At 34.1% G+C, this 25,204-nt stretch overlaps 3 protein-coding genes and 1 long non-coding RNA gene across 4 annotated transcripts; 2 read left to right on the top strand and 2 right to left on the bottom strand.

Annotated features, from left to right (window-relative positions):
- Nucleotides 1–3,543: 3,543 nt before the first annotated feature.
- On the bottom strand, nucleotides 3,544–7,766 carry LOC133682008 (65-kDa microtubule-associated protein 4-like). The gene is made up of 11 exons (XM_062105233.1): nucleotides 7,373–7,766; nucleotides 7,037–7,282; nucleotides 6,485–6,694; nucleotides 6,210–6,365; nucleotides 5,945–6,104; nucleotides 5,557–5,708; nucleotides 5,379–5,466; nucleotides 5,125–5,198; nucleotides 4,878–4,952; nucleotides 4,508–4,775; nucleotides 3,544–4,241 (listed from the first exon to the last, which is right to left on the bottom strand). Exons 1-11 carry the CDS (start codon nucleotides 7,646–7,648, stop codon nucleotides 3,784–3,786), a joined length of 2,163 nt encoding a protein of 720 aa, XP_061961217.1. The 5' UTR covers nucleotides 7,649–7,766; the 3' UTR covers nucleotides 3,544–3,783.
- Nucleotides 7,767–14,105: 6,339 nt separating this feature from the next.
- Nucleotides 14,106–16,503, top strand: LOC133682445 (uncharacterized). The gene has a single exon (XM_062105793.1). It carries the CDS (start codon nucleotides 14,227–14,229, stop codon nucleotides 16,141–16,143), a length of 1,917 nt encoding a protein of 638 aa, XP_061961777.1. The 5' UTR covers nucleotides 14,106–14,226; the 3' UTR covers nucleotides 16,144–16,503.
- Nucleotides 16,504–18,057: 1,554 nt separating this feature from the next.
- On the top strand, nucleotides 18,058–20,240 carry LOC133682447 (uncharacterized). The gene is made up of 2 exons (XR_009836689.1): nucleotides 18,058–18,139; nucleotides 18,259–20,240. It is a non-coding gene; the product is annotated as an uncharacterized LOC133682447 (long non-coding RNA).
- On the bottom strand, nucleotides 19,938–22,887 carry LOC133682446 (LOB domain-containing protein 19). Its single transcript, XM_062105794.1, has 2 exons — nucleotides 22,495–22,887; nucleotides 19,938–20,380 (listed from the first exon to the last, which is right to left on the bottom strand). The coding sequence occupies exons 1-2, from the start codon at nucleotides 22,786–22,788 to the stop codon at nucleotides 20,141–20,143; spliced, it is 534 nt and encodes a 177-aa protein (XP_061961778.1). The 5' UTR covers nucleotides 22,789–22,887; the 3' UTR covers nucleotides 19,938–20,140.
- Nucleotides 22,888–25,204: the final 2,317 nt, after the last annotated feature.

Genomic DNA, 25,204 nt, shown 5'->3' with positions numbered 1-25,204 from the left:
ACCATTGCAGAAAATTTCCAAAACAACCCTCTTGTCTTTGTTGCTCATTCCCTTCACTTTTTTTTTTTTTTTTTTTTGCTGTATTTTCACGTTTTCACTGTTCTGTAAAGTAAACAATGAAGTCTTCACGGTTCACTTTGCATAATAATGGAGAACGTCTCCACTATTCATGGGTCAGAATGGGTCTGGACCAGACTTAAATGCATTGGACCGGGTCTAACCCGGTAAAATAAAATAAAAATCCAAAAAAATTCTTAGATATTGTGTTTTATTCTAAAAAGTAGTGTTTAATATTATTCAATGACGCTACATAATTACATTAGAAGAAAATCACATGATGACGTAGTATTTGTAGAATTTGATCGCAATCCCAATTTTGTTCCTGATGATATTTTATCTGATATTGTTGTACACTCAAGAAGCCACGAAAACTGTAGTCATTGTCGGATGAATTTCATATGTGATGAAATTGCATATAGTTTAATGGACTAATAAAAAATATTTCATATAAAGTATTGTTTATTTCATGATGTAATGACAGTAGTTAAATCTATAATATTTCAATTAAAAACCGTCAATATTAATACATGTCTTTTTTAGTTATTTTATAACCTCAATTTAAAAAACATTCTTAACCAGACACATTAAGTTACCTTTTGTTCAACTTTAATTTCAACCACAGTTTAAACCAAACATATATTTTACCAAACCAACTTCAATCAAAAGTATTTTTTATAAAATAAATTTTTTCAAACCACAATACCAAACACACAAATACTTGTTTGATATTTACTTTTATAATTGATTTGATTGCATTTCAAATATGTATTTGTTTTGAAAATATATTAAATTAATATTTTATTTTCAGAAATTATAATAATTTTGATATGCTAATGTTAAAAATATTAAAAAAAATTATTTTAATGTGTTTTCAAATAAAAAATACTTTTAAAAATATAAAAAAAAACAAAAATCACCATCCTCTCAACCATAGTTATCAGATCCGACCCTACAAGTTAATCCAAGGTGTTGACCGGGTCTAAAAACCCCATAACGAGGAACATGGTTAGCCTGAAGAGACTCATGAAACCTATCGAGTTAATCTGGGATGTGGTTGATCAAGCAAATCTCAAAAAAAAAAAAAACATCTACTATATTTAAAAAAAAAAACTCAAAAACTAAATTATAAACACCAAGCCTCCTTACCTGGGTAGGTGTTTTTCCCATACCAATCTTAATCTGAGAATAAAAAAGGAAACAAAGTAAAGAACAGTCACCAACTTAGCGTGCATATTTGTTTTCGCTCTTTAAAAAAACAAGGTGATTATATACCAACTAAAGAATTAATCATCAAAAGATATATTTTTTTAAGAATTGTAATTTCCAGGCGGGAGCTAGAATCGTGGGTTCAGGATGAGGAGCTAAAAATAAAAGGTTCCTTAAGCATGGGTTGGGTGTTGACTCACGCGTAGGGAGTAATCATAGGGTTTCTTCTTCTTTTTTTACCATCCCAATTTTATATTCGTGAACTTATTAGCTCGAATCGATATTTATTATATAAATATTAAAATAAATTATTTTTCAATATAAAATAAAAAATTTATTAATATATATTTTATATTCACGAAAAAAAATTGTATTTTTTCAAAGCATAATAAATAATAATTTTTATTTAAATATTCAACCTGAAAGAAAATATATATTATAAAATAAAATAAAAAAATCTTGTGAATTATTTTTTAAAATTTTATTATATATATTATTTATTAATTTTTATATATAAAATATAAAATATTTTTTTATTCTTTTTAAATTGACGTGAACCTGAATTATTCACCGGTCAATCCCGGACCTGGTCTGATAACCAAGCTACCGACTGTGTTTCAAACTCTTGTTTGAAAAGGGTGAAATTTGATTTATGGAGCGGGTGGCGTGGTCATGCTGGTGTTGCTAATTACGATTCAACTTTGAAAGCCTTGACTGGTTTTTTTTTTTTTCTTTTTAAATCAAACATGACTAATCTTTTGTTAGCTTCAGATTTTATGCCTGCATCTTTATCTTTAAACTAAACACTCATTCTTAGTTTTTTTCCTTTTTCTCTGTTTTTAATTTTTCAGGCGTCAACAAACTGGTAAGCACTGGACCGGCACAGGTTTGCGACTTCATTAGGCGGAGTCTGTGAAATCATATAGTGTAGAAATGTGATATTTTTGTAAAATTATTTCTTAATTAAAATAATATTTTTTATTTTTTATTTTGATATAAATCCAATAAAATTATTAATATATATATATATTAATTTAATAATTTTTTCAACTAAGTTGAATCAAGAAAATAAATACTCGTAAAAAATAAAAATAGTTAAGATAAATACAGCATAATTTTTATTCTTTCCATTTTTAAAATATAAAAAAATTATTTTAAAACTGTTAAAAAATATATTTATTTTTATAGTTTTATTATTTCAATCAAACATTTATTTTTATATATATTTTATCTTATTGCACTAAACCTTCATTTGGTAATGTAGTTTAATTATTTTTTATAGCAAATGTTTTTTAATAGTTGTTATGTACTAATATTAATATAATAAAGTCGAGTAGATATACTTGTCCGAGGTTGGCAGCCCCTGTGTCTCCGCGTGTCAATCTTAGCGTTGTGCGCATGCCCACCTGACCAAGTATTATATGATGGGCCCTACCTCTTTGACTGCAAAAGGCGGAGTTAGTAAATCTCACGTGACACAATCCCTTGCCGGCGGATGTTAAATTATTTTAAAATATTTATTTATTTTTTAAAATTTATTTTTATAATCTCTACATTAAAATAATCTAAACAAATAAAAAATAACAGTAAAACTATAAAAAAATTAATTTTTTAAAAACACATTGCTGGACACAACGACAAGCAAAATCCCAATCATATCCACCAATTATCCATTTTAAAGGGCAAAGGCATTAGATGAGAACATGTATCCACCACTTGCATTATGGGTTTTTGGACCTTTTATCTTGTAGCAGTCAACCCGGCTTCCCAGGCAAGGATAGCCAGAGCATCCCAATGCCACGCATCTCGGACCTGGGACACAATTGGCACCTTCAATATTAATTAATCACATGCTAATTCTCGAATTACCCTCTAACTTACATTTAACTATGGCAGAGATACTGGAGTTTCTCTTCTTCTTCTTCTTCTTTTTAGCTTATATTTTATAATAATAATAATAATAATAAATCTGCAGTTCTGACGGTCAAGTTTGGAAGTGCTGATTAAAGGCAGGGATGTTATTAAACATGTTCAAATTGAATCCAATTTAAAATTTCAATGCGGACATCATTTATGTTCCCTCTAATTATTTATACGAGCTTTGGCTGTATTCTCTAAAGACAGCTACGTACGTAATGATTTAAGAATTCGAGTCTTTAATGCTATTTAATTCACAAATCAATCCCTATAATCTATGGCAATGACATTACAAAATTTGAAAAAAATAATAATATAAATACACAGTACGTAGACAGTACCGCTGTTTCTTCATGTCCAAAACACAAATCACTATCAATCATTTCATTCCCAAAACAGTGAGTTACTGTAATTTTCTAGAATCAATCAGTTCACCTTGGGCCATGGTGAATTAAAACCTCACATCAAATCGGGGTTTCACACGCTAAGATTGGAGATTAACAGGCCAATTTAAATTGATTTCACAAATGGCAATGAAAATTTAAAACAGTTCGATCAAGTTCATCTCTACTTGCTAATATGTCAAACCATTAACACTGACTATGACTGTGGTCTGGGACGGACAAAACCAGCTCTAAGCTCTTCGAACGAGTGGTCTTCTTGTTCCAAGATTTTTCTTGCTGTTTTAGGGGCACAAGAAACACAAGGGGTGGCTGGTGTTAAGGCAGTCAGCATAGGAACTGAAGTTGTTGGAGGAGTTGAAGCCACCGGAACAGGCAGCGTATTCGGGTTTCTGTTTTCATCATCTACAGCATTGACCGATTTTGAAGGTGTGTCCATTGGTGTCTTGTTATAAGGAGGCATTGTCTTTAAGGTTCCACTTTGTGATGATTTCTGGTCCTCCATGAAATTAACAATGTTGGCCCTAGAGGACATGGACAGAGAAACAGGAGACAGGGGCTTCCGGACCAAGCTTGACTCATTTTTGCATGCCTTTGCAGCTGAAGTAGCGTGGCGCTTCTTTCCTAGATGACCAACAATCTCTGAATTTCTCCTACCTACGAAGTTTTTTTCAGCTTGAAGGGTGAAGGATAGAAATATTCAAAACTGAAAATTTTGGAACGATTGTTATGTGCTTATGGCTCTCAAGTAGCATGCTAATAAAGTGTCTTGCTACAGTCGGTTCTTCCAGCTGAAAATGCCAGGTGCTATCCACCAATTTAACATTCAAAATATCATCCTACTCTTGTGGATCCCACTAACCTATGAAAGCAAAAAAAGAAAAAAGAAAGAAAGAAAGAAATCTGATTGATTGAGGATTTACCAGACTGAGATGCAAAACCACCATGCTGCCCGTATCTTAAATAGCTGCATCGATCTAAGACATTGCCCTTTTTGTTTGGATTTACAAAGGGAGATGTTTTTCCAGATCTGTAATTTGGAACCATCGCTCCACCAAGAGAGAGTTTCTGATTAATTGCAACTCCTACGGAAGTTCTTGACGGCTTCCTTCCGCTCTGTGATGGACTGGGTTTCGACCCGAAAAGTGCTTCCTGCTCAGCAATCAGCTGTACCTGAAACTTCTTCTGGTCCTAAAAATACAATAAATAGTTGCAATAAGATATGTGAGAAGATGTATAGTTAAAATAACCCTATACGCTTTCCTATATAGCTAAATGAAGTGAGGGCCATACTCTTTGCCTTATTCTTTCTTGCTCCTTCTCTTGCTTTAGACTGCTGTACTGCTCAAGCCTCGAAAGAAGTCGTCCCTATAAGCAATAAAGGATCAAGAGATCTACAATTTGGAATGAAGATAAAAATCAAGAGCGGCGAAGATGTTGAACCCAAACCAATACAATATTGGATAAACGACCATATCCGATTTTGAAACATGGCAACTGATCTCTTGCATCAGTCTTTTATAGGGTCAGAAGCACTTACACCATCATAAAAGAATGGAATTCCTCTTTCTTTCTCCCAAGCCATGGTCTTTGAAGTCAATGCCTCAACCATTGCTACTCCACGACCAAGTGAAACAAAGTAATTCATTTAAAAGATGTATGACAATTGAAACCCAATTTTGAAGCAGTAAATAATCTATTTTCAAACTGCTCTGAGAAAGCTTGCATTTGTGAGGTCATGCAGAGTTTAACATCTAATTCGAAAATTATACAGTTATGACAAAATATGCTTACCAGGAATTTTGTTAACCATAACACGGGCTTTCTCGGCACGTTTCAAGGTAAGATGTGCTCCTCTTCCGTAACTGTAACGATTTTCATCCTAGAAAAAGCAACATGTAAGGAGGTTTAATCAAGAAATGAAGAAAAGTAGAACAATAATTTAGTTACAAAGACTGTGAAAAAGTCCAACCCTGTTGTACTCCTCAAGCCAAGACTCTTCATCACATGCAGTCAACCACTTCTCCACCTTGTCAAGTATATCTTTCCTGCTTAAGGCTTCCTCTTTAACCATTGCAATATCAAGCTCAATCTCTTCTAATAGATGCATAGGGTCTTCAACCCCTGCAAAGTGATAACCACATAACAAAAGGACAGTGATCTAGATGCAAATCTTTGAGCAGAGAAGTTGGATTTGAACGAGAATTTAGAACAAAAGGTTATACTATTACACTCGGGAATTAAAAGATCTCCACGCACAAGAAAACATGTCAATCTTATTCATTATTGCCACTTGAAAGCACTTCTTAAACCTGGTTAATATTCGTAGTGCTTGGAGAACACTTCAACTTAGTACTTACCAGATGCTACAGCTTCAGTGGAATACTTTGCAGCAGTGTATGCTTCCAAGACCAAGTGTGTTTTCCAGCATATCTCCTCTAGCTCCAACCTCTTTTTGAGGACAAGCTCTTTCACTTTACTTGATTTGAGTTTCTCTAGCCTCGACACTTCCTCCTCAACCTGTGACACAGAAAAGTTTAATAAATACTTAAACACCCATTAATTCTTAAAATGAACTAAGTGAATAGCAGTAGATTAATGAATTAAACATTAGTTTCAACTCACGTGGTTTATAAAGTCCATGGCAAGCGTATTAGGCTCGCTGATCTCAGATTCTGAAGCAGCAATTTTACTAGTAATATTGTCAAACATCCTTTGCTCCTCCATTGGAGTGTCCATCAAATTCCAAAGCTCTACAAGGGTAGTTGCAAGAACTCGAAGCTGGTAGAATCCCAAGTATCAGAAGGACCAAGCACAACAAAAAAACTAACAAGCGTTTTGCAACAATACACAACAACTTGTCCCCCCCCCCCCCAAAAAAAAAAAAAAAAAAAACCAACCTTCTGCATTCTCTGAATCTTGACCTCTCGCAAACGTTGTATCTCAGCAGTTAACTTCTTAATGGTATCATCGGTCAAGTCTTTCACTCCTTGGCTGTCATCCAAACTTGGATGGATATCATGTATTGTCTGTTTAAAATCCATCCCAAGAACTCCACATATGGATTTTAGGCCATCCACACGGTCCACTATCTGCTTAAGACGGTTGCTCTACAGATGATTCGTATATTAAAACCGGTCAAAGAACATCGCTTTTGCACCATAAACACCCAAAAACATAAGAACCAAAAGTTCATAAATCGCACAGCACAAATTATCAAAGTAGCCGAATTGCTAAACATCCAATATGAATATCTCACAATTCCTTTTTTTCTAGCCTCTTCATTTCACGATGCACAAAAAATAATTAGATCTCCCCAAATTACCAATTAACTTCTTGATGATTAACAATAAATAAATAAATTGCACAACATACAATACTAAACAACTAGCATCCTCTCAACTTCTATATACCGAATCAACACGAAAAAACAAAAAATAAAAATAAAATACCTTGTTGTTCTCGAGCTCAAGTAAGCGTTTCTCGAATCCATCTAATTTCTTCATAGACAAGTCAGTCGCATCCATGATCACACCTTCAGTGGACCCAAAAATCTCACTCGAAACCTTCTGTAATTTCTCCACGACTTCAACAAACAATTTCCTTCTCTCTTCTTTCTTATTCCTCATTTCCTCGACTCGCGGCACAATAGCTCCATGCTCCTCTCTCAAACTCACCCTCACTTTCTCCTCCTCGCTCTGAAATTAAAAACAGACAAAAATTAAACTATTTTTTTATAAAAAAAAATACAAGAAAATAAATGAAGGCTGTTCAGAATTTTCAGTTACTTTTACTGGTTCTTCACCAAGAACTGAGCGGATATTTTCGATTTCCGATTCAGCGAGAGCAATTAATTGTTGCAATTCGGATCTGCGTTTGTTCGCTGCGATCACTTTTCTCCGGTACACTTCGACGCATTCTTGTTCAATTTCGTAAACTAATTTATCCCTTTCAGTATCCGCCTCTCCTACTTCACTCCATATTTTCTTCAATTCTGTTAGTAACAAACTGCAAGTTGTTTCAATACGCGAAAACTGGTTGCTGTTGTTGCTGTGATTGTACATGGTGGTGGTGGTGGTGGTGGCGGCGGCAGTCTGTGGGTGGGTGGTGATTGCTTGGGATTTTGGCTTTTAAAGGGAAAAGTAACGCTTGAAATTTGATGGAGGGAGGGAGGGAAACGGGGGGAGAGAGAAATGGAGCGGGATGAGAGGAGCCGTTATTTTGGGGAAAGGGGGGAGAAGAGGAGTATGATTTTGACACGTCGGTGAGGTGAGTTGGAAGGTTGGTGACGTGGCTGAATCAGGAGGGGTTAAGCTTTCTAATGAGAGTTTTTTTTGGGGAAATGGTGGTGGACACCGCAGGAGCGATTTTTTGAATTTGAATCTGGGAATAAAGATTTTTTATTCAATTTCAGGAATGAATTTTTTTGCGAAATGACGTGTCGTTTTCATGAGATAAAAACGACATCGATTTGGCGAGCAGAGTCTTATTTCGAGTATTCATTTCCTTTCGTTGGTACCATAGTCATAGGACCGACTTGGAAGGAGAATCGGGACACGGGTTGGGATTGATCCAACTTCTTTGGAAAACGGGTTGGGATTGATATGCGCTAATCTAATTTTTAATTTTAAAAAATACCCAAAACAATATTATTTTAGTAAAAAATATTTGTTTCTACTGGCACAGCCATAACTAAATCTTAGATACCATTTACGCGAAACGATCTTAGACCCAATGGTTCGCAAAGAATCAAGAAAACAATTAAAATAATTTTTAAAAATATAATGCCAACGCAAAAACAAATACTATTATAATATTACATACATCAACATCTCAAAATAAATAAGCATCTTGGTTGCCCACTTCAAGCTCAATCCAGGTCAAGCTGTCCATAATCCTAACCTAATATCCAAAACCAAACCAAATAAAGACAATCACCTGCAAGATTAAATAAAAGCAAAAGGTGCCCTTATACTAAAAGAAAAAAAAATCAACTTGCAACTCCATGTCCACTTTGAATTCAAATCCCACCGTGTACCGCCATGTACTTGACCACCAATGAGCCCAACATGATACCATGAACAAATTCATAACACTAAATTTTCAAAGCTAAACTATACAAGGTAGTGAATTTCATTTTCTTTGAAATAATCGATATATCTCCTTCAAGTTCAAAACACATAACAAACAAGAAGGAACTTTATTATGTTCAGAATCTCAATCCATTCTAATCTAGTTTTGTTCTATATGTTCCGCACGATTAAAATAATGTATTTTTTACTTTTTTTAAAAAAAATATATATTTTTCTTAGAAAATAAGAGGTTGGAAGCAACTTGTTATATAGATAGTCGTGCGTCTTAATAGATCTTCTTTTATACTAGTAATAGTAGTAAGGGGTGAATTCGGTTTCTTATATAAGGTCTAATTTCTTTATAAAATGATAAATATAATTATTGTTGTTCTATGATTTCGTGATTTAAGTCGATTTAATATGTTATTATCTCAATAATTTTTTTAAAAAGATGTCTTGAATTGTTTCTAGTCAAATTATATTTTTAACAGTCGTTCAGGTTGTCTTTGAACTTGTTGAGTTAACTGAGCCACTTCAAATCAACTCCAGTATTTTTATTTGTGTTCGAAGTTTAAATTGTGTAATTTCAAATTAATTTATTTTTAGATTTAAATTTAAATTATACTTGTTGAATTAATATTTTGAATTATTGACAACTTTAAAATTATTTCAATTGATATAGCCCCTTCAAATAACCAGGAAAATCCAAATGAATAGGGGCAAACAGCCCAAATAATCTCAAGTAAAAATTCTAAATTCGCAGCATTTTGTACACTTTGCCTTGCCTTGCCTTTATTTTTTCCTCTTCATATTCATCAAAATAATTGTTCTAGAATGATATAAATTTCTTGAGCTTAAATGAAGAGAACCTGTCAGGGATGGTGGAATAAAAAAATAGTCACAACATGAACTAACTGTGTTCTCAAATTCTCATCTCAACTTTTTGGATAAACGGATGTTAATTAACTAAATTCTCATCCAAACAAATGCAAAGAATGGAAAAAGATTCCATTCATCTTAGAAATAATTTTTAGAAAATAAAAATAATATTATTTTAATATAAAAAATATTTTAAAAAATAACCACATTTTCACACGGCTGTTTGCCTTTATACTTTCCGCCTCAGCCTGAGATTTCTCTTTTTTCTTACTCGGCATGGCTTATAAACAATACTGAAGCCTTAAAGCACATGAAAGCACTAGTTTACAAAGTAAATTTTATTTAAAAATATATTAAAATAATATTTTTTTATTTTTTAAAAATTATTTTTGATATCAGTATATAAAAGATCTGAAAATATTAAAAAAAATTAACAGATTTTTTATTTAAAATACCAAACAGGAGTTGAGACTCCAATTGTTTCAATGACTGACCTAGTTAGATGTTTTGTTAGTTCAAATAGAAAAGGAGGTTGCAATAAAATAATTTCGTGTAAATCTATCCATCTAAATACACATGCAAAGGAATTATTCTCATGCACACAGTATCTTAACCGCTAAAAAATAAAGGAATAATTCCACCAGAGCTTGAAAAATATATATGGGTGGGTGGGACTCGTAGCACCAAATCGAGTGATACTACCATGTCCTCCAGGTGTCCCAACTTCACGCATCCTGTCAGCAAAAACCCTTGCCAATTATTGGATGAACTGTCTCTGCCAATCGAAGCAATGACTCGATCGGATGAGAAGAAGACTCGTTTTTTATTTTAAAGGTGAAGCCCCAGTAGCCTTTTGAGACAATATTTTATGTGAGTTCATTTCTGAAAATACCAATTGATTAATATATATTAATAGATTCCTTGTCAAGCAGTAGTAATAAACAAGCTACTGGTACCAATGGTAAACATTAGACAACTCTCCCTGCAAGAAAAACGTAAAACTAACACCAGCTGTGCAGCACGATTTGTGTTTTACTTGAATTATATATTTAAAAATATTTTATTGATTAATAAAAACTTTAAAATATTAATTAATAAAAAATCATAATATATATATATATATATATATATTTAAATGTAATCATATAAACCACCGGAATACGAAACAGTACTTGGATTTTATCTACTAATTTATTTTGTGGATAAGTGTATCATTGTATTTATTCATTCTTTTTTACTACACTTTTTAGACGCGGTCACTGTATTTGCTACAATTAGAATAAACAACTAGGTAGTTTAGTTTCCGTGTGTTGTCTTGGGTTACTTTTAGAAACTTGTATTATTTTTTATTGTAAGACGATTGAAGAATAAAAAGCTTTTTAAACATGCAACCGATAGCTGATAACATATTAAAAGATATATGATTTATCTTTCAAGTAATAAATATATGATATATAAAAAACTTACCTAATTTATCTTAAATTTCATATAAAAAATAAATTGTAAAATATAAAAAGATATTAATATAACATAAATATTGTTTGAGTAACTCAAAATAAAATGTGGCATAATGAACAAAAAGAGTATAAAATTCCAATTTTAAATGAGAAGTGAAGTCCCAACAACTATTAGCAAGTAAAGAGTGCTAAATGTTTATCAACTTCTTGTTACTGCAAGGACCTGAATAACTTAGTTAAGTATCTGCAAAAATATTTTATGTGTCTGGATCTAATGTATAAAATGATTAAACATTCACCTTAAAAGATAATTTTTTCCTCAAATAGAAAGCAACCTAAAACCACATAAAGCTTTTAAACTTTTTTAGGCAAGCATTGACCAAATAGTTTTCTCTATCAGATTGTGTGTACGTGTGTGTGTGTGTGTCTATATATTTATATATATAGCAAAAAATCTCTTAAGTATAAATCGAAAAACCTTTGCACGTATTTAATTAAACAATCCAATAATCATTCTGTAAAGTAATGAAAAAAAATTATTAACAATAAACAAGAATGAAATTGAGAAAACAAAACAAAAAATAAAGATCAAGATATCTCACATCAAACATTGGTAATTTACTCAGTCATGTTTAATAAATTCCTCTATCGACATAAATTTCTAATAGAAAAAAACATAAAATTTGTAATAAAAACCAACACGTGCATAAAATTTATTGAATAATAATTAAAAAAATAACAATGCAAGGCTGTATATATGAAAAATCTAATAAAAAATCTATATTTAAAAAATATATATATAAAATTAAGAAAAAATCACATATAAATCATACCTGTCTAAACGTAAAAACAAAATTTTATTTGAAAAATATATACAAATAATGCATTATTTTTTAAAAAACTAAAAAAATTAAAAAAATATATGAAAAAAAATCAGGTCAGGCGCTTGAGTCTGACAAGCATGTCACACCCACGTTTTACTATATATTTAATGGTAAAACTGTCATTTGACTATACTTTTAAAAAGAAAAGGAAAAAAAATACTCCTCTTAGTAAGTCTTAAAAAATCTATCTTGGAGGGTAATTACGTAAAATTGTTTTTAAAGACATTTATCATCATCGTTCAATTCTTTAATGTTTAATAAGTCGTGTAAAAAGAATAAAATACCCTCAAGCCAAGACCATTGATTTTTTTTAGAATGGAAAAAATGTAATTACACTATTATAGTAAATAGTAAATTTTACGTGTATAGTATAAATGCCTTCAGTTTTGTTTTTTTTTAAAAAAAAATTAATTATATGTTGTATGATGCTCTTAATACCATGCATCTTGAGTTTGACAATCATCTCAGACCCATGTTACTGAGGTCTAACAACCATGCCCCATCTATATTTGTTTTGCAATGGGCAGCATTATTTTTTAGAAGACGAGGGGGGGGGGGGGTGAGGGAAAAACCCTTGGGCGGAGCTTCTATGTGGGCAACCCTGAAACACGCGCCTCGCCTTTGTGCCCGGGGTGGTGAGGCGCATCGAGAGCCACATAAGGCGGCTCTCATACCCCCCGAATAGTGGGGGCGGTGCACACCCGCTAACGTAGCATTGCTTTTTTTAAAAAAAATTCAAGGATAATCTTATATTTGAATTGTTTTAATAATAGAAAACGACGTAGAAACCTCTCAACACATTTATATTCCTCCCCTAGAGGAATGACTGTATCTTCTTTGTTTATTTTTTTTGAAAAGACAAAAAAGACCCCGACTCAAATGTTAAAATTTTGTGTTCTGAATGATAAAATCAATATTTATATTGTAGCCCAAAAAACCAAAACATAATATTGTCCCCAATCATTCTTTTAATGCCAAATATATTTCATAAAAAACACAATCCTACCTCCAACTGCATGTTTAGCAAGTTTTTCTGGTAGGGATAATTTGGTCATTACAATACTCCAATTCATCATAATCCGTGTCTGGGTGAACAATCATATATTGAGTTTTAGTTTTTGCTGTAATGAAACAATGACACACAGTGATTTCAAATTACATGTAATATAACAATATTTTCTATTAATAAGAGACGGTTAGACATTACAACAACTTTTATTTTTTATCTAATATAAAAACACCTGTTTGGCTAGTTAAATAATTGTTTTTTGTATAAGATATCATATATAATTGTATTTCAAATCTTAATTATATAGAAACTAAAATAACATATTTTTAATTCATAAAGATCTACTTTTCACATCAGTTTTAATCAAATATATTTTTTTAAAAACCAGAATTAAAAATGTTTTTCTTAAACCTATTTTTTCAAACTATTATCCTAAAAACTATCACAACACCAAACATACAGTAAGAATCGAACATAATTGATCTTCACTTCTTTCATCGTGCTACATCCCTAGAAGCTGGAAAAAGATGTGTGTTTGATATTGCAATATATAATATTTTTTAAAAGTATTTTTTATTTAAAAATACATCAGAATATTTTTTTTAGGTTTTTTTACATTGGAGTGTCAAAACCACAAAAAAATAAAATAAAATTAATGCATTTTTAATTAAGGAACACTTTTCAAATTCATAAAGTAAAAAAAGCTACCCGCTCCAAAACTATCACGCATCCCCAGTGTATAAAAATTCAAATGGAGTAGCAATGTTTAAAATATTATGTCATTGACTAAACATATAATTAAATCGGACATCATCAAATAGAATAGGATCGGGTTTCAAATTCAATATGTTTGATGCACACATCGAATATCATTTCACAAAGAACAAGAAATAAAACAATATTTGTTGGGGGAGATAAGACTATATATATAGTTAAATCAAACATAATTAAATAGAATAAAATTGAATTTTATCTTGTTTGATGTCCGTATTAAATATCATTGCAAACAGACCATCAATAACAGATTGAAAAAGACAAAATGAAACAAGAAATCAGGAGAGATAAAAAAAAAAAAAGAAGTTTAGAGAGAGATTGAAAAGTAGAGTGAGGTTAGACTTTTTTTTTTTTTTGTAAAAAAGTGTGATAAATTTAAAACGAAAAAGAAAAGATAAAAAATAAATAAAAAAACCTTGAAATTTCAGAGTCCCAAAATGTCAGAAGATAGACAGTGAACATACAGCAACGACAAAAAACTCTCTTGTTTAGGAAGTTACCTAGAAACCCCTCTCTTTCCATTTCTCACTCTCTCTTCTTCTCTTCTTCTTCAATTTCTCTCCAAACATGAATCCTCCTCACAAAACGGAAACTGATCTCTTCCATAACCACCATGACCTGGTCCCGCCACTCCCTCCTCCTCCTCATCAGATCATCATCCCAACTCCTCAAACCCAATCACAACCGTCCATTCAAGACGACCTTTCCCTCCCCGAAATCGTCCTCTTCTGTTCCCCTTCCTCCCCCGATAACTCACCGAGTCAATCCTCCTCCGACAACGACGACTCACTCAGTCACCACCAAAACAACCTCCACCACAACTCCAATCGTATCCTCAACCCTCACGCGCCTGCCTTTATTAACCCTGAGCCACACATATCCACACAGTTCTACACGTTCAACGCTGAATCTCACACTCTTATGATCCGTTGCATACTCGAGCAGCGCCTCGCCACTCCCGACGAGATCCGGGCGGCGACGCCGTGCACGGTGTTGAAATCGTGGCGGAATGTCTGGAAAGATAGGAACGAAGACACCGCTTACCTAACGGGATGGAAAAGGATTCAGGAGAAGTTAATGGCGCATGTGGACTCTACATCTGGTAACGAATTTCTCTGTTTTAAAAATAATTCACAGCAATTTGTTTCTCATATTGATCAATGGCAAGATATAGTTACTAGTTTCCACGGCGACGCCGATTTAAAACATTTAGGGTTAAGAGAAACAATAGAGAGAATTAAACAAGTTTGGACTGTAGGTGCTAAGTTTTATGGAATACCGGAGAGTTTTATTAGGGTTTGTGTTGCTGCCTGTCCGGTTTGTTCCACGAGCGAGGGTTCTAATTCGCGGAATAAACGTAGGCGTTTTGAGTACACGGAGTCATTTGATGTGCCTGCGAAGGAAGTTCCAACGAAGTTACAGCAATTAGCAGCAAAACATAAGGTTGTGCTTTGTATTAGGCAGAAATATATTAGGTATAAACCGTTTATGGCAGAGGTTAAGGATTATGCCTGCCATAGGGCGGGGGAGCCGGTTGCAAAGAAGTCAAGGATGTTGAAAAGAGAGCCTTATGCGTCAAAGAGGTGTGGGTGTGGGTTTAGGATTAGGGCGATTGTTCCAATTACGAATTATAATGAGAAGGATAAGACGTTTGTGTATCAAGAAGAGGGGATGGCAATGTTTAAGTTGTATGCAGTGCATTCAGGGCATGAACCGGGGCCATTGGATGGGAATGCGAGGATAATACATCGGGTTGTTGGGCATAAAGGTGGGTTTATGATGGATCAAGAAATGGTTTATGGGGTGCGCGAGGATGTGGATAGTGAAGGTTTTGGTTTGTTGGGGAAGGATGATGGGGAATTTCGACTTTCAGTTTTGCAGCAGGTGCAAGAGTTGAGAGCTGAAATTGGGTTATTAGAAGGGAGATTGAGGAAAATCCCGAGTGAATTGTTGGGTTCGGTGGCTCAGGAATTGTATGATGTTGTCAACAAAGTTAGGAGCATAGGGGATGAGAGTTCAAAGACAATAGGGTTGCTTTCGCACAAGTCTCATTCAGATGATGTGTTAGTGGGGGGAAATGATCTGGCTCACTGGACTGATCACCATGAACGGCTATATGGGAATGGCAAGGAGGCAGAATTGATCGAAGACGATGAAGATAGTTTTGGCCGGACACTTGGGGATGTTGTTCCCTGGGACCAGATGAGGGCAGAGTGTAGGAGTGAGAAGGACCTGTTGAGTGAGCCGTCTAAGCCTGAAAAGTGGTTGAAGTGCAGTGATTTTGATGAGAAGAGCATTCTTGACTGTGAAGATACTAAACTAACCAAGCCCATGAGACATGATGAGGGTATAGTGACAGATGTAGGTCTTATACAGGTTGATAGTTTCTACCATGAGAATCCTAAATGGTATGATTCACCTTGTGGGTTGGACACCAGTGCAGATTGTGAGGACAGTGAATTCAGACATGGGGAAATTGTGTAGAGTCCTCAAGAGCCAGGTTAACCTGCTCTAACTTAGGGATTGAGATTAAATCATGCCCACTATCCATTCTGACCTCTGGAAGTGGGCTGTACATTTATGTATACTGAAGATTGGAGCTTCTCACATGCTTCTGGGTATCTTTTGTATACTGTACTGTAAATTATGGCCAACTGGTCCGATCTGCACGTATCTTATTTATAACTATTTGTTAACAACTTTGTGGACCTTAATTTTCAGCTGGTTCCTACGGGTAATGCGTATCTGTGATGTGTTAAAAATTATTATATGTAATTCTTTGAGAATGTTTATGTATTATATACCCAATCTTTCTTTCTAATATTATTGCTTGAAGTTGTGTGAGGCTTCTCTCCCTCCCTCCCTCTGTCTCTGCTCGGATATCTGTATTCTTTTCTTTGATGAAAAGCTCTGAAACATTAGCTTAAAATGCTTTACTTCTCTGAATTACATAACCAGCAATTAAGGCTGTTTTCTGGCTTGTTTATTGTCCTAGCTGTTACGATTGTCATCAGTTGTGAAGCTCCTAGAACATAATTTCTAGAGGTGCATAGATTCTCTCTTGTTTTGTTAATTTGCTATGTCATAGTCAATATAAGGCTTACATGTGAGCAATTGTTACATAATTTTCTGCCTTAATGTAAAGCAACTTTCATTGCTGTAGATTATTCATGCACCATTAGCAATCTGTTTGCATTCTTAGGTCTTGGAATAGGCCTGTATGGGTATTAAGTGAAAAGGTGAACTTAATCCATATGCCTTTAACAGTGAAATTCAATCATATATCATGTGCATAGAAAGTCTACTAAATCTAATATGGTCATGGCCAAGTGGTTTCTTGCTGGACCCTCTATTGTATGAAGTTGTCAATGAACTTGTAGTGGATTCCTTTTGTGTGTTTAGTAAAAAGTGGTGCCCCCTAGCTTATTTGTATGGAAATTCGATGTACAGGCTTCTTGCATCACTTACACGATGTATATTTGCGGTTTGCTTTTTGGAGGGTATCTTTCTTTCCTTCTTCATCTGCTTATTTGTCCTTTTAACTGAAAGAAAAAAAAATAAAAACAAATCTTAGTTGATTTGTCCAACCTTTGGAAATTTTTAAATCTTGGTGGTGTTAGTTCCTTTTACCACATTATTAACCAGAGAGCAGGAGTCAAGGATACATCTCTCACTCTTCCACAATTAATAACTGTGTTCTCTTAAAAATGGGTGCTGTTCTTTTTCTTTAATCCCAGGATAGTGTTAGTGTGATTTCTTTCAGCATTTATTGTGAGTTGGCTCTTTGAGGTTCCTATTTAAAAGTTTCTGATCAGACAATGAAATTTTGTTCTCTATACATGATACAACATTTTATCAAATTGAAGAATTTTTCAATTGTGGACAATGTTTTCTGGAATAGTTTTGCGCACATGTGCACTGAGACTTTCAACAGTCTATGCCACAATCTATAATTTGCACTCGGAGGTTCAAAGAGCTGAAATATTAGCATGAGCTATGTATTTGTGCATGCAGACTGAGGCTCTCTACTGCTGTTTTGGCAACATCAAATTCAATTCAATTTACAAACAGCATGTATCTTAGATTCTTTTTCTTATGCTTTTATCTTTTATTGGTTCTGGATCTGGAAATCATTCAGTATCATTTTGTCTTGAAACTTTTTAGCCTGTTCAATAAAAAAGAAAGTGGGATTTTTTAGCTAAATCTTGCATTGATGATGTTAAAATAGGAACATGGTGTGTTCATTATTCAGATCACTGATAAGTTGTTCTTGTAGGTGTTCTTTTCCTGTGCAGTTTTTCTTATAAGGTTTTATCTAAAGGTTCAGATCATCGTGACAACTATTTGCAGAAGTGTTTCAATCTTCAGTACTGCATTGATCTGCTTATGAATGAGGAGCAATGACCTGAGCTTGCTCTCATTTTTCCTATGAAGAATTTCAGCCTAGGAATCACAATGGCTATATGAACAGCTTATGGAGGTGAGCTCATAAAACCTGTTTTGTTGGATTCTATTAATCCCTGGGGAACTGGTTATTCCATTATTAAATCTTGAAGGCTCCCAAATACTGAATTTTAATTTTGTATCACATGTATCCAGGTCTGGCTTACATGCCCAGCACCAGGAAGGCTTCTTTCTTGGCATATCCTTGCTACTAAAGCAGCTGGTATGTTCTTTAACAATTGATTCTAAATTTGATCAGCATCATATTCATGGTAAAAAATGTCATCAAAATTTTGCTGAAAGAGTGGAGGTGGCTGTACACATTGATTTAAAGGATTTGCTGTCATGCACACGAATTTCTTAACAATTTATTTATTGCTCATGGCTTTCTGAAATAAATAGTCGTGACGTGTTTATCTAGAAACCCTCCTTTGCCATTGTTACTTCTGGAAATTCTTTGCCATAAGAAATGCCACCATTCTTATGGCAAGCTGAAAGGCACCTTAAGGCTTTGAGCTAGGTTAAGAAATTTATAGTCTTTTGGTAGACAAGCCATTGTTCTATTTATGCTTTTTGACATAAATCTGGTTCCATAGTCAAAATGTTACTTCTCCTCTATTTTCCATTTCATGCTAGCCCCGGTCCCTACACTCACAAATCAAGACATTCTTAAGAGATACACATATCACATACTGACTCCATAGTTCATTATTCATCATATTCTATTGGCTTTTTAACTCTATAGTGCCTCCTTTGTCCTTTGAATAAACTTATTTAATCTTCATTTTTTAAAACAAATTTTTGTTTTGTTTCATTGCTGATGCACAACCTTATACTATCTGTTCTGGCTAGGCCAGACAAAAGTCCATTTGGAAGCACCTTGGAAACCATGAAGGTTTTGCTTTGAAGATCAAAATCCTGGCTATCTGTATTGCTTGGAAACCATGAAGGCATACAGTAGGAAAAACCTTTGAGTAGGATCCAAATCCTAGGAGAAAAAAATTTGCGTTTTTTGCCCCCCTAAAGAAAAGATGAGTACTATCGGAACACTTGAATCAACTAATGTTGTGCTATTATGCTTTACTTCTTCCTTAACTTTGGCTCCCGCCTTATTTTCTGTTTCCGTTCTCTATCCTTATCTTAGAGGTCCAGCTCAAATATCTAAAATGAATCTCCCTTTTTTATACTCGTGTAATGTCCTTTTCTCATTATCATCTCCCCCCTATCCCAAGTGTTGGATCTAGGATTTTGTGTATACCAAGGCATCCAAGATTATTTGGAGCTTGATCACGCTAGTCTTTGGGGTTTAAAATTATAGTCACGGTAGATTGCGAGCTACAACTAGATGTCATTTGACTATGTTTTCTTTTCTTAACTACAAGCTTGTGAAAGCGTGGCTGGGAACTAGAATCAAGTTCCCTCACATATTTGCTCCTTGTTCCTGCAAGTTATATTGAACGCCATGTGGCTTTGTATTGAATATGCTTCAGACAATATTTATGAAAAATCAACTTGCCAATCGTACTTCATAATCAAGCTTCGATCTATATGTGATTGGCTGACAACAATGCTGGAAATTCCTTCTTCAGGGAATTACTTAAATTTGTTGTCAAATGTTGGAAGAAAAACAATTCAAAATCCCCCTTCGCCGCCTGCTCGCTTATTGTTGCCAATTATTTGATGGATGCTCATGCTCCAGGCACTGCGATCACGTGGACTTGCTCATACGTCCATGTAACTGGGCCTGATATTGGATTGATGTGCTCTTACACCAATTTTAACAAGTGGAATTCTCCCTAAAACTAGATCATGGGCTTACTGAAGTGAAAGAAGCATTAAAGGTAGAGAAATGAAATATTACGATTTTCGTTAGATTGTGACCCATACAAACGGAGCTAACAACACTAGAATGGCAACAGAAGCCAAAGCCGATTGTATCCTAAAAATTCCAAGGAGAGTTTGGAGGCTTAAATCTAACTCGTGGCAAGCATATAGACACAAACTCCCGAGTCAGCTCTTCACTATTAACTTCCTACTCCTATGGATTATAGAAACCTGTCATTTCTGTTGATGTTTGTTGCACTTGTAACTGATCAAAATGCGTTGATATGTTAGAGCTTGAAGCTAGCTTTGTGAACGATGGTACTTCTGAGGATGAATCAAGAGTTGTTTGAGAGGGGCTTTGAGCACACTGAGATGGTGGCTGAGGTTGAGGGAGGCGCTGCAATGTTGAAAGGTGGGCTTGAATGAAGGCCAACTCTGCTTGCAAATTCAATACCTGTGGTGACAAGATAAATTCTCATCAGAATCCTTACAAGTAGCATCCAAGTTTGAACTTGCAATCCAGGAACAAAAAGATATCGCCTGTTTTATAGCTCTTCTTTTTTTGGATGGTAGGTGAAGAACACAAGGTGCTCTTGGAGCTGCTGCAAACATACATCGAACGTAGAAACCGGACAAGGAAAAAAGAATTTAAAAGTTAAGAATTCGAAGATCAGCTGCTACTATGATGACAGCCAGATATAGGGTTTTTCTTTTTATCAAGCAATTAAAAATCAATTTCAAAAGAGCTAGGGATACTTCTAAATACACTAGCTAATTATATCTCACAAAATTTGAAGCTTTTCACCTCCTTTTCTCTCCTCGCAAAAATTCCTGAACAGTGTAAACGAGAAAAATAATCCAAACTACCAAGAGCACATTCTGTTGGTATTAATTATATTTTCCATATACATTGGACTCTCGGACTCTCTCTCGAGGTGCTTGAAGTAGTCAATGCTAACAAAGCAATGGCATTTTACCTAATCCAATAAAGCAAGCACCCAATAATTAAGTGGTTATCTGCCCAACGAGCCTAAATGTAGAAATCATAGGCGCTCCATGAACGACTGTGCGCTATCATACACGGATTTTTCAACAAACTATTCAAAATGAGAAACCCTAACAAAACCCACCAACAAAGGTTTGATCATGATAAAATGATCCGGGGTATATAAATAAATTGTCTTCCCGTGTGAATGCAAGACTTTTGGGCTCTAGCCAGTAGATTTACCACCTTAGAACCAACACATGGGTCTAGGTCCCACTACTATTATAGCTTCTTACAGGGAGACATTAACCCTCCTTAATTTGTTGATCATAATAAATGCATCAAGACTTCGACTTCAATATGTGGCAGACTACGAGTAACAATTATTTAGGACTATACATCAAAGTCAAAACCACAAACACTTAAATATTTCTCGAGCTTGCTGAAGTTTGCTTTGTACTCCGGCAAGCAACAAGATCCCCCTTCAGTCAATTCTCTCTCGAAGTTTTACCATTAATTCACAGCTCAAGTTAGCTTAAATTTCACGCAATTTTGTTGAAAAACCATGATTAATTTTGTTACACCCCAAAACACTAATAAATATTCACTCAAAAAATGCGCAAGAGTTTCACTCAATTCATTACATCGAGAAACCAAGTGAGAAGTAATGTTTGGAAGAAACCAAAGAGAAGTTAGTGAACCCTAAGTAGAATCCACAAGAAAACTTAACTTCATGTCAGAGCAGTTTGGGACTAGATAACAAGAAACCCTACAGAAGGTTCACGTTAGCAATAATTGTTCAAATTCACGTATAAATATGCCAAACCAATGACTTGACGAACTAGTGAAACTGGCAAATAGTAACGTGCAAACCCTTGACCGGCTAGATTTACCTCTACGGTTCTAGTCTTCAAGACGATCGAATCGTTATGCTGCCATTAACAAGACAAAGCCTGACGAACAGTTTGACCCATGTTGAGAATTCCTTCTAGCATAATTACTTGATGGCGATCTAGTTTCTGATTTATCCATATATGTACAGCTCTATTTCAATTTTCAAGGACTACAAAAACAGAAAATTCTCTACAAATGAACTAAAGGGGCCAAAAGCAAAACTTACACTATCATATTTAACGAAGTCTCTCCAAAGAAAATTTATCATATGAAGGTCTTTTGAAGGTAATTTAGAGGAGAAAGAAAGCAAGGGAAAGTTCTAACACAAAATCCCTTGCAGTTAATCATAACTTTGAAGCATAAAACACAAACCATTTGTAAGCGGCACGATGTTGTCGACCCCAAATTAATCATGTCAATAGATGAGTACGCTTAAACATCCAATGGATAGCAAAGGCAGAGGTTATTTAGTACTAATAAGCTACAATTAATCTAAACAATATGGGAGCTATATATATATATATATATATGTTAATCACTCACAATTTTGTTCTTCCACCACCGTTCTGTGCACGTTTAGAAGGGGATAAATGAGGAAGAAAGCTAAACATGAAAACCCTGACCAAACTTAGCCTTCAAATACTAATTGAAAGGTTTTTGGCCAATTATCATCAAGAAAAAATATTTACCTGTTGTTGGAGAGTGAAAATGTGACCCACACAACCATAAACAGGGTCTCTAACCCTAGCCAAGGCCTCATAACAAAGAGTAACAACAGCATCAAGACGCTTGTGAGCAGGTATGCGCAAGAGCAGCTTAGAAGCATTGCTAGCACCAAAGACCTTGTGCACTGCTGCAAAGTGAGCTGTCCCTTGATCAGGATCAAAGTACGGTGCAAAAATGCACCCTTTTACACACTTTTTCCTGAGGAACTTGCAGGCACCACAAGGCCCACTCCCATTATTTGCACCAGCACTCATCATCTTCTCTCTGCAGAAATAATCCACTTCCTTGGGGTTTCAGTTTCACTCTTTGTGGGGTCTAACTAGCTAGATAGAAGATAAAGAGGGAGAGAAATAAAACGAAGGCATGGATGCGTATTTATTTACTCCTTTAGAGACCATAGAAAGGTCTGTTTAGTTTTTACTACTTTGTTTTTGTTAATTATTAAAAAAAAATTGAAACTTTGGTGATGGGTCAATAATGTGAATTGACTGGTTAGTTGAATATTGTTTTTTCATAAGAAAAACAGTTTTACTTTTTAACTCCTTGATATTAATTATTTTAACTTAAATCCAAATGAGTTAACACGCATACCTTATTATTTTAAATTTAAATTAAATAAAAAATGCCCTTTATTTCCTTCTTTCTTTTTTTCAATACTAATTAAAATCTAGGAAAAATAAATGAAGATTTTCATAACAATTGAGAAAGATTTAATATAGTTGGTTGAAAAATGATGGAAATATAAAAAAAACACATAGCTAATCATAATTAAAAAACGTGGAGGGATTAAATTTTAGCAAGAGAATGTACTTGCTAATTAAAACTTTAAAGCCACGGCAACTACAGAGGAAGCAGAGGGGGAGCAAGATTGCGTGAAGCAAACATACATGCGGTGAGGGACAGTGCATCAACATCCAACCGCCGCAGCTGTGGCCACGTGCGAGACCCCACGTGGGACAAACATCCTATCCTCCTTTCCCATCAAATTATTATTTTCTCTACAGTCACTTCCATGATTTTATCAGAGATGGAGATGGTAAGTCGTGAAAGACACATGGACTCCCCCCTCCCCAGCTTTTAGAGCTCTGTTCCCTCTCACCTTATCATCTTTGAGTGTAGGCAGAGCACTCAAGCGAGAGCTAAGAGTGACTGCAATAGTGCTAGGAGAGATCTGCAGAGTGTAAATGGCTACTGTTTGCGTGTAAAGACATATCTACTAGCACTGTAGCAGGTGTGTGCACTTCTTTTTTTCTTCTTGCCTCAGTTCAAGCTCCACTGTGAAAATGATGAACGATTGAATTCATCCATGGCGTGTAATACCTGGGGAAGCGTTTGTCTTTGCGTACAAATTATATTTTATAAAATTTTAAATTTTTTATTGTGTTTCTAAATTATTTTAATATGTAGATTTAAAAAATACTTTAAAAAATAAATATTACAATAATATTAAACAGCATCTCATTCAGTGTTTAAATGAGTCTAGCTAATTACACGGTACATGTATCGATAAAAAATTGTACTGAAATTTACTAAACAAGTGTTGCGCGGATTAATAACATTAATAAGAGAATACTTCCAGTTATTTTCTGAAATGTTTTTTATATTAAAATATATTAAAATAATATTTTTTTTTAATTTTTAAAAATAATTTTTAAAATTAGCATATTAAAATATCCAAAACTATATAAAAAAATTTAAAAAAAATTTGAATTTTTAAAAAACACAGGTTGACCCGTGTTTCCAAACATGCTCTTAAAAGACATGTTTTTTTAATTGTTTCAGGTTTATTTTTTAATTAATTTTCAAAATTTTATTAAAGTTATGTTTTATTTAGCTCCTATTTAAACTTGTTCGATATTTTTTTATATCAAATCAAGACATTAAAAAATTGATTATTCACAAATTTATTCAAAACTTTTCCGTTTATAGTGTTTTTTTGAGTCCAGTGACTGTAATCTTAAAATTTGAAAAACTCTAGTTTTTTTTCTATAATTTAGAATTATAATTTTTAGAGCTTGAAAAGAACATAAATTCTTTTTTAATGCTACACACTACACTATTCATTTACTCCTGGAAACTATCATATTTTTCTAAGTTCGTGCTCATGAAAATATTCTAAACACTGATGTAGAATAGAAGCTGTTGATTAGTGTCCCTTTATATACGTGAGAGGATGAAAAATATAATATTTAATTTGTAACAATTGTACTGTGACAAGCAAGCATAATTGCACGTCAATTTCTTGTACCGTAAAAAATATCATAATATATAGCTTATGATCATGACTACCTCCTTAAAGGGCATATATATATACAAAATGGTGCCAATATTTCTGGCCCTGAGCGGCTAATATCTCAAGCGAGAGCCATGGATCTCAGGATCCACACGAAGAGATCCCTACGGATGGCAGCAAGTGATATTTATACCTGAACTCGAACTTAAAATTTTTACCTGAATTTGATTGGGTATAGATTAAAACTGACGCAATTAGATTTCGAGTTTCCATGAATAGTCAGTGGGTATTCAACAGCTTGAATCTTTGATTGGTTTCTCGAACAGAAACCCAACCAGTTGTTGCTGCGTTCAAATCTATATGATCAAAGCCTATTCTAGCAGTGAAAAGCAATTGCAGATTTTTTTCCCTCTTGATCCTTTCTGCCATAACATAGGCGA

Source organism: Populus nigra, chromosome 2, assembly GCF_951802175.1.
Source record: "Populus nigra chromosome 2, ddPopNigr1.1, whole genome shotgun sequence".
Taxonomy (NCBI): Eukaryota; Viridiplantae; Streptophyta; class Magnoliopsida; order Malpighiales; family Salicaceae; genus Populus; species Populus nigra.
Note: the sequence above shows the minus strand (reverse complement) of the source record. Positions and strands in the feature narration are given on the sequence as shown.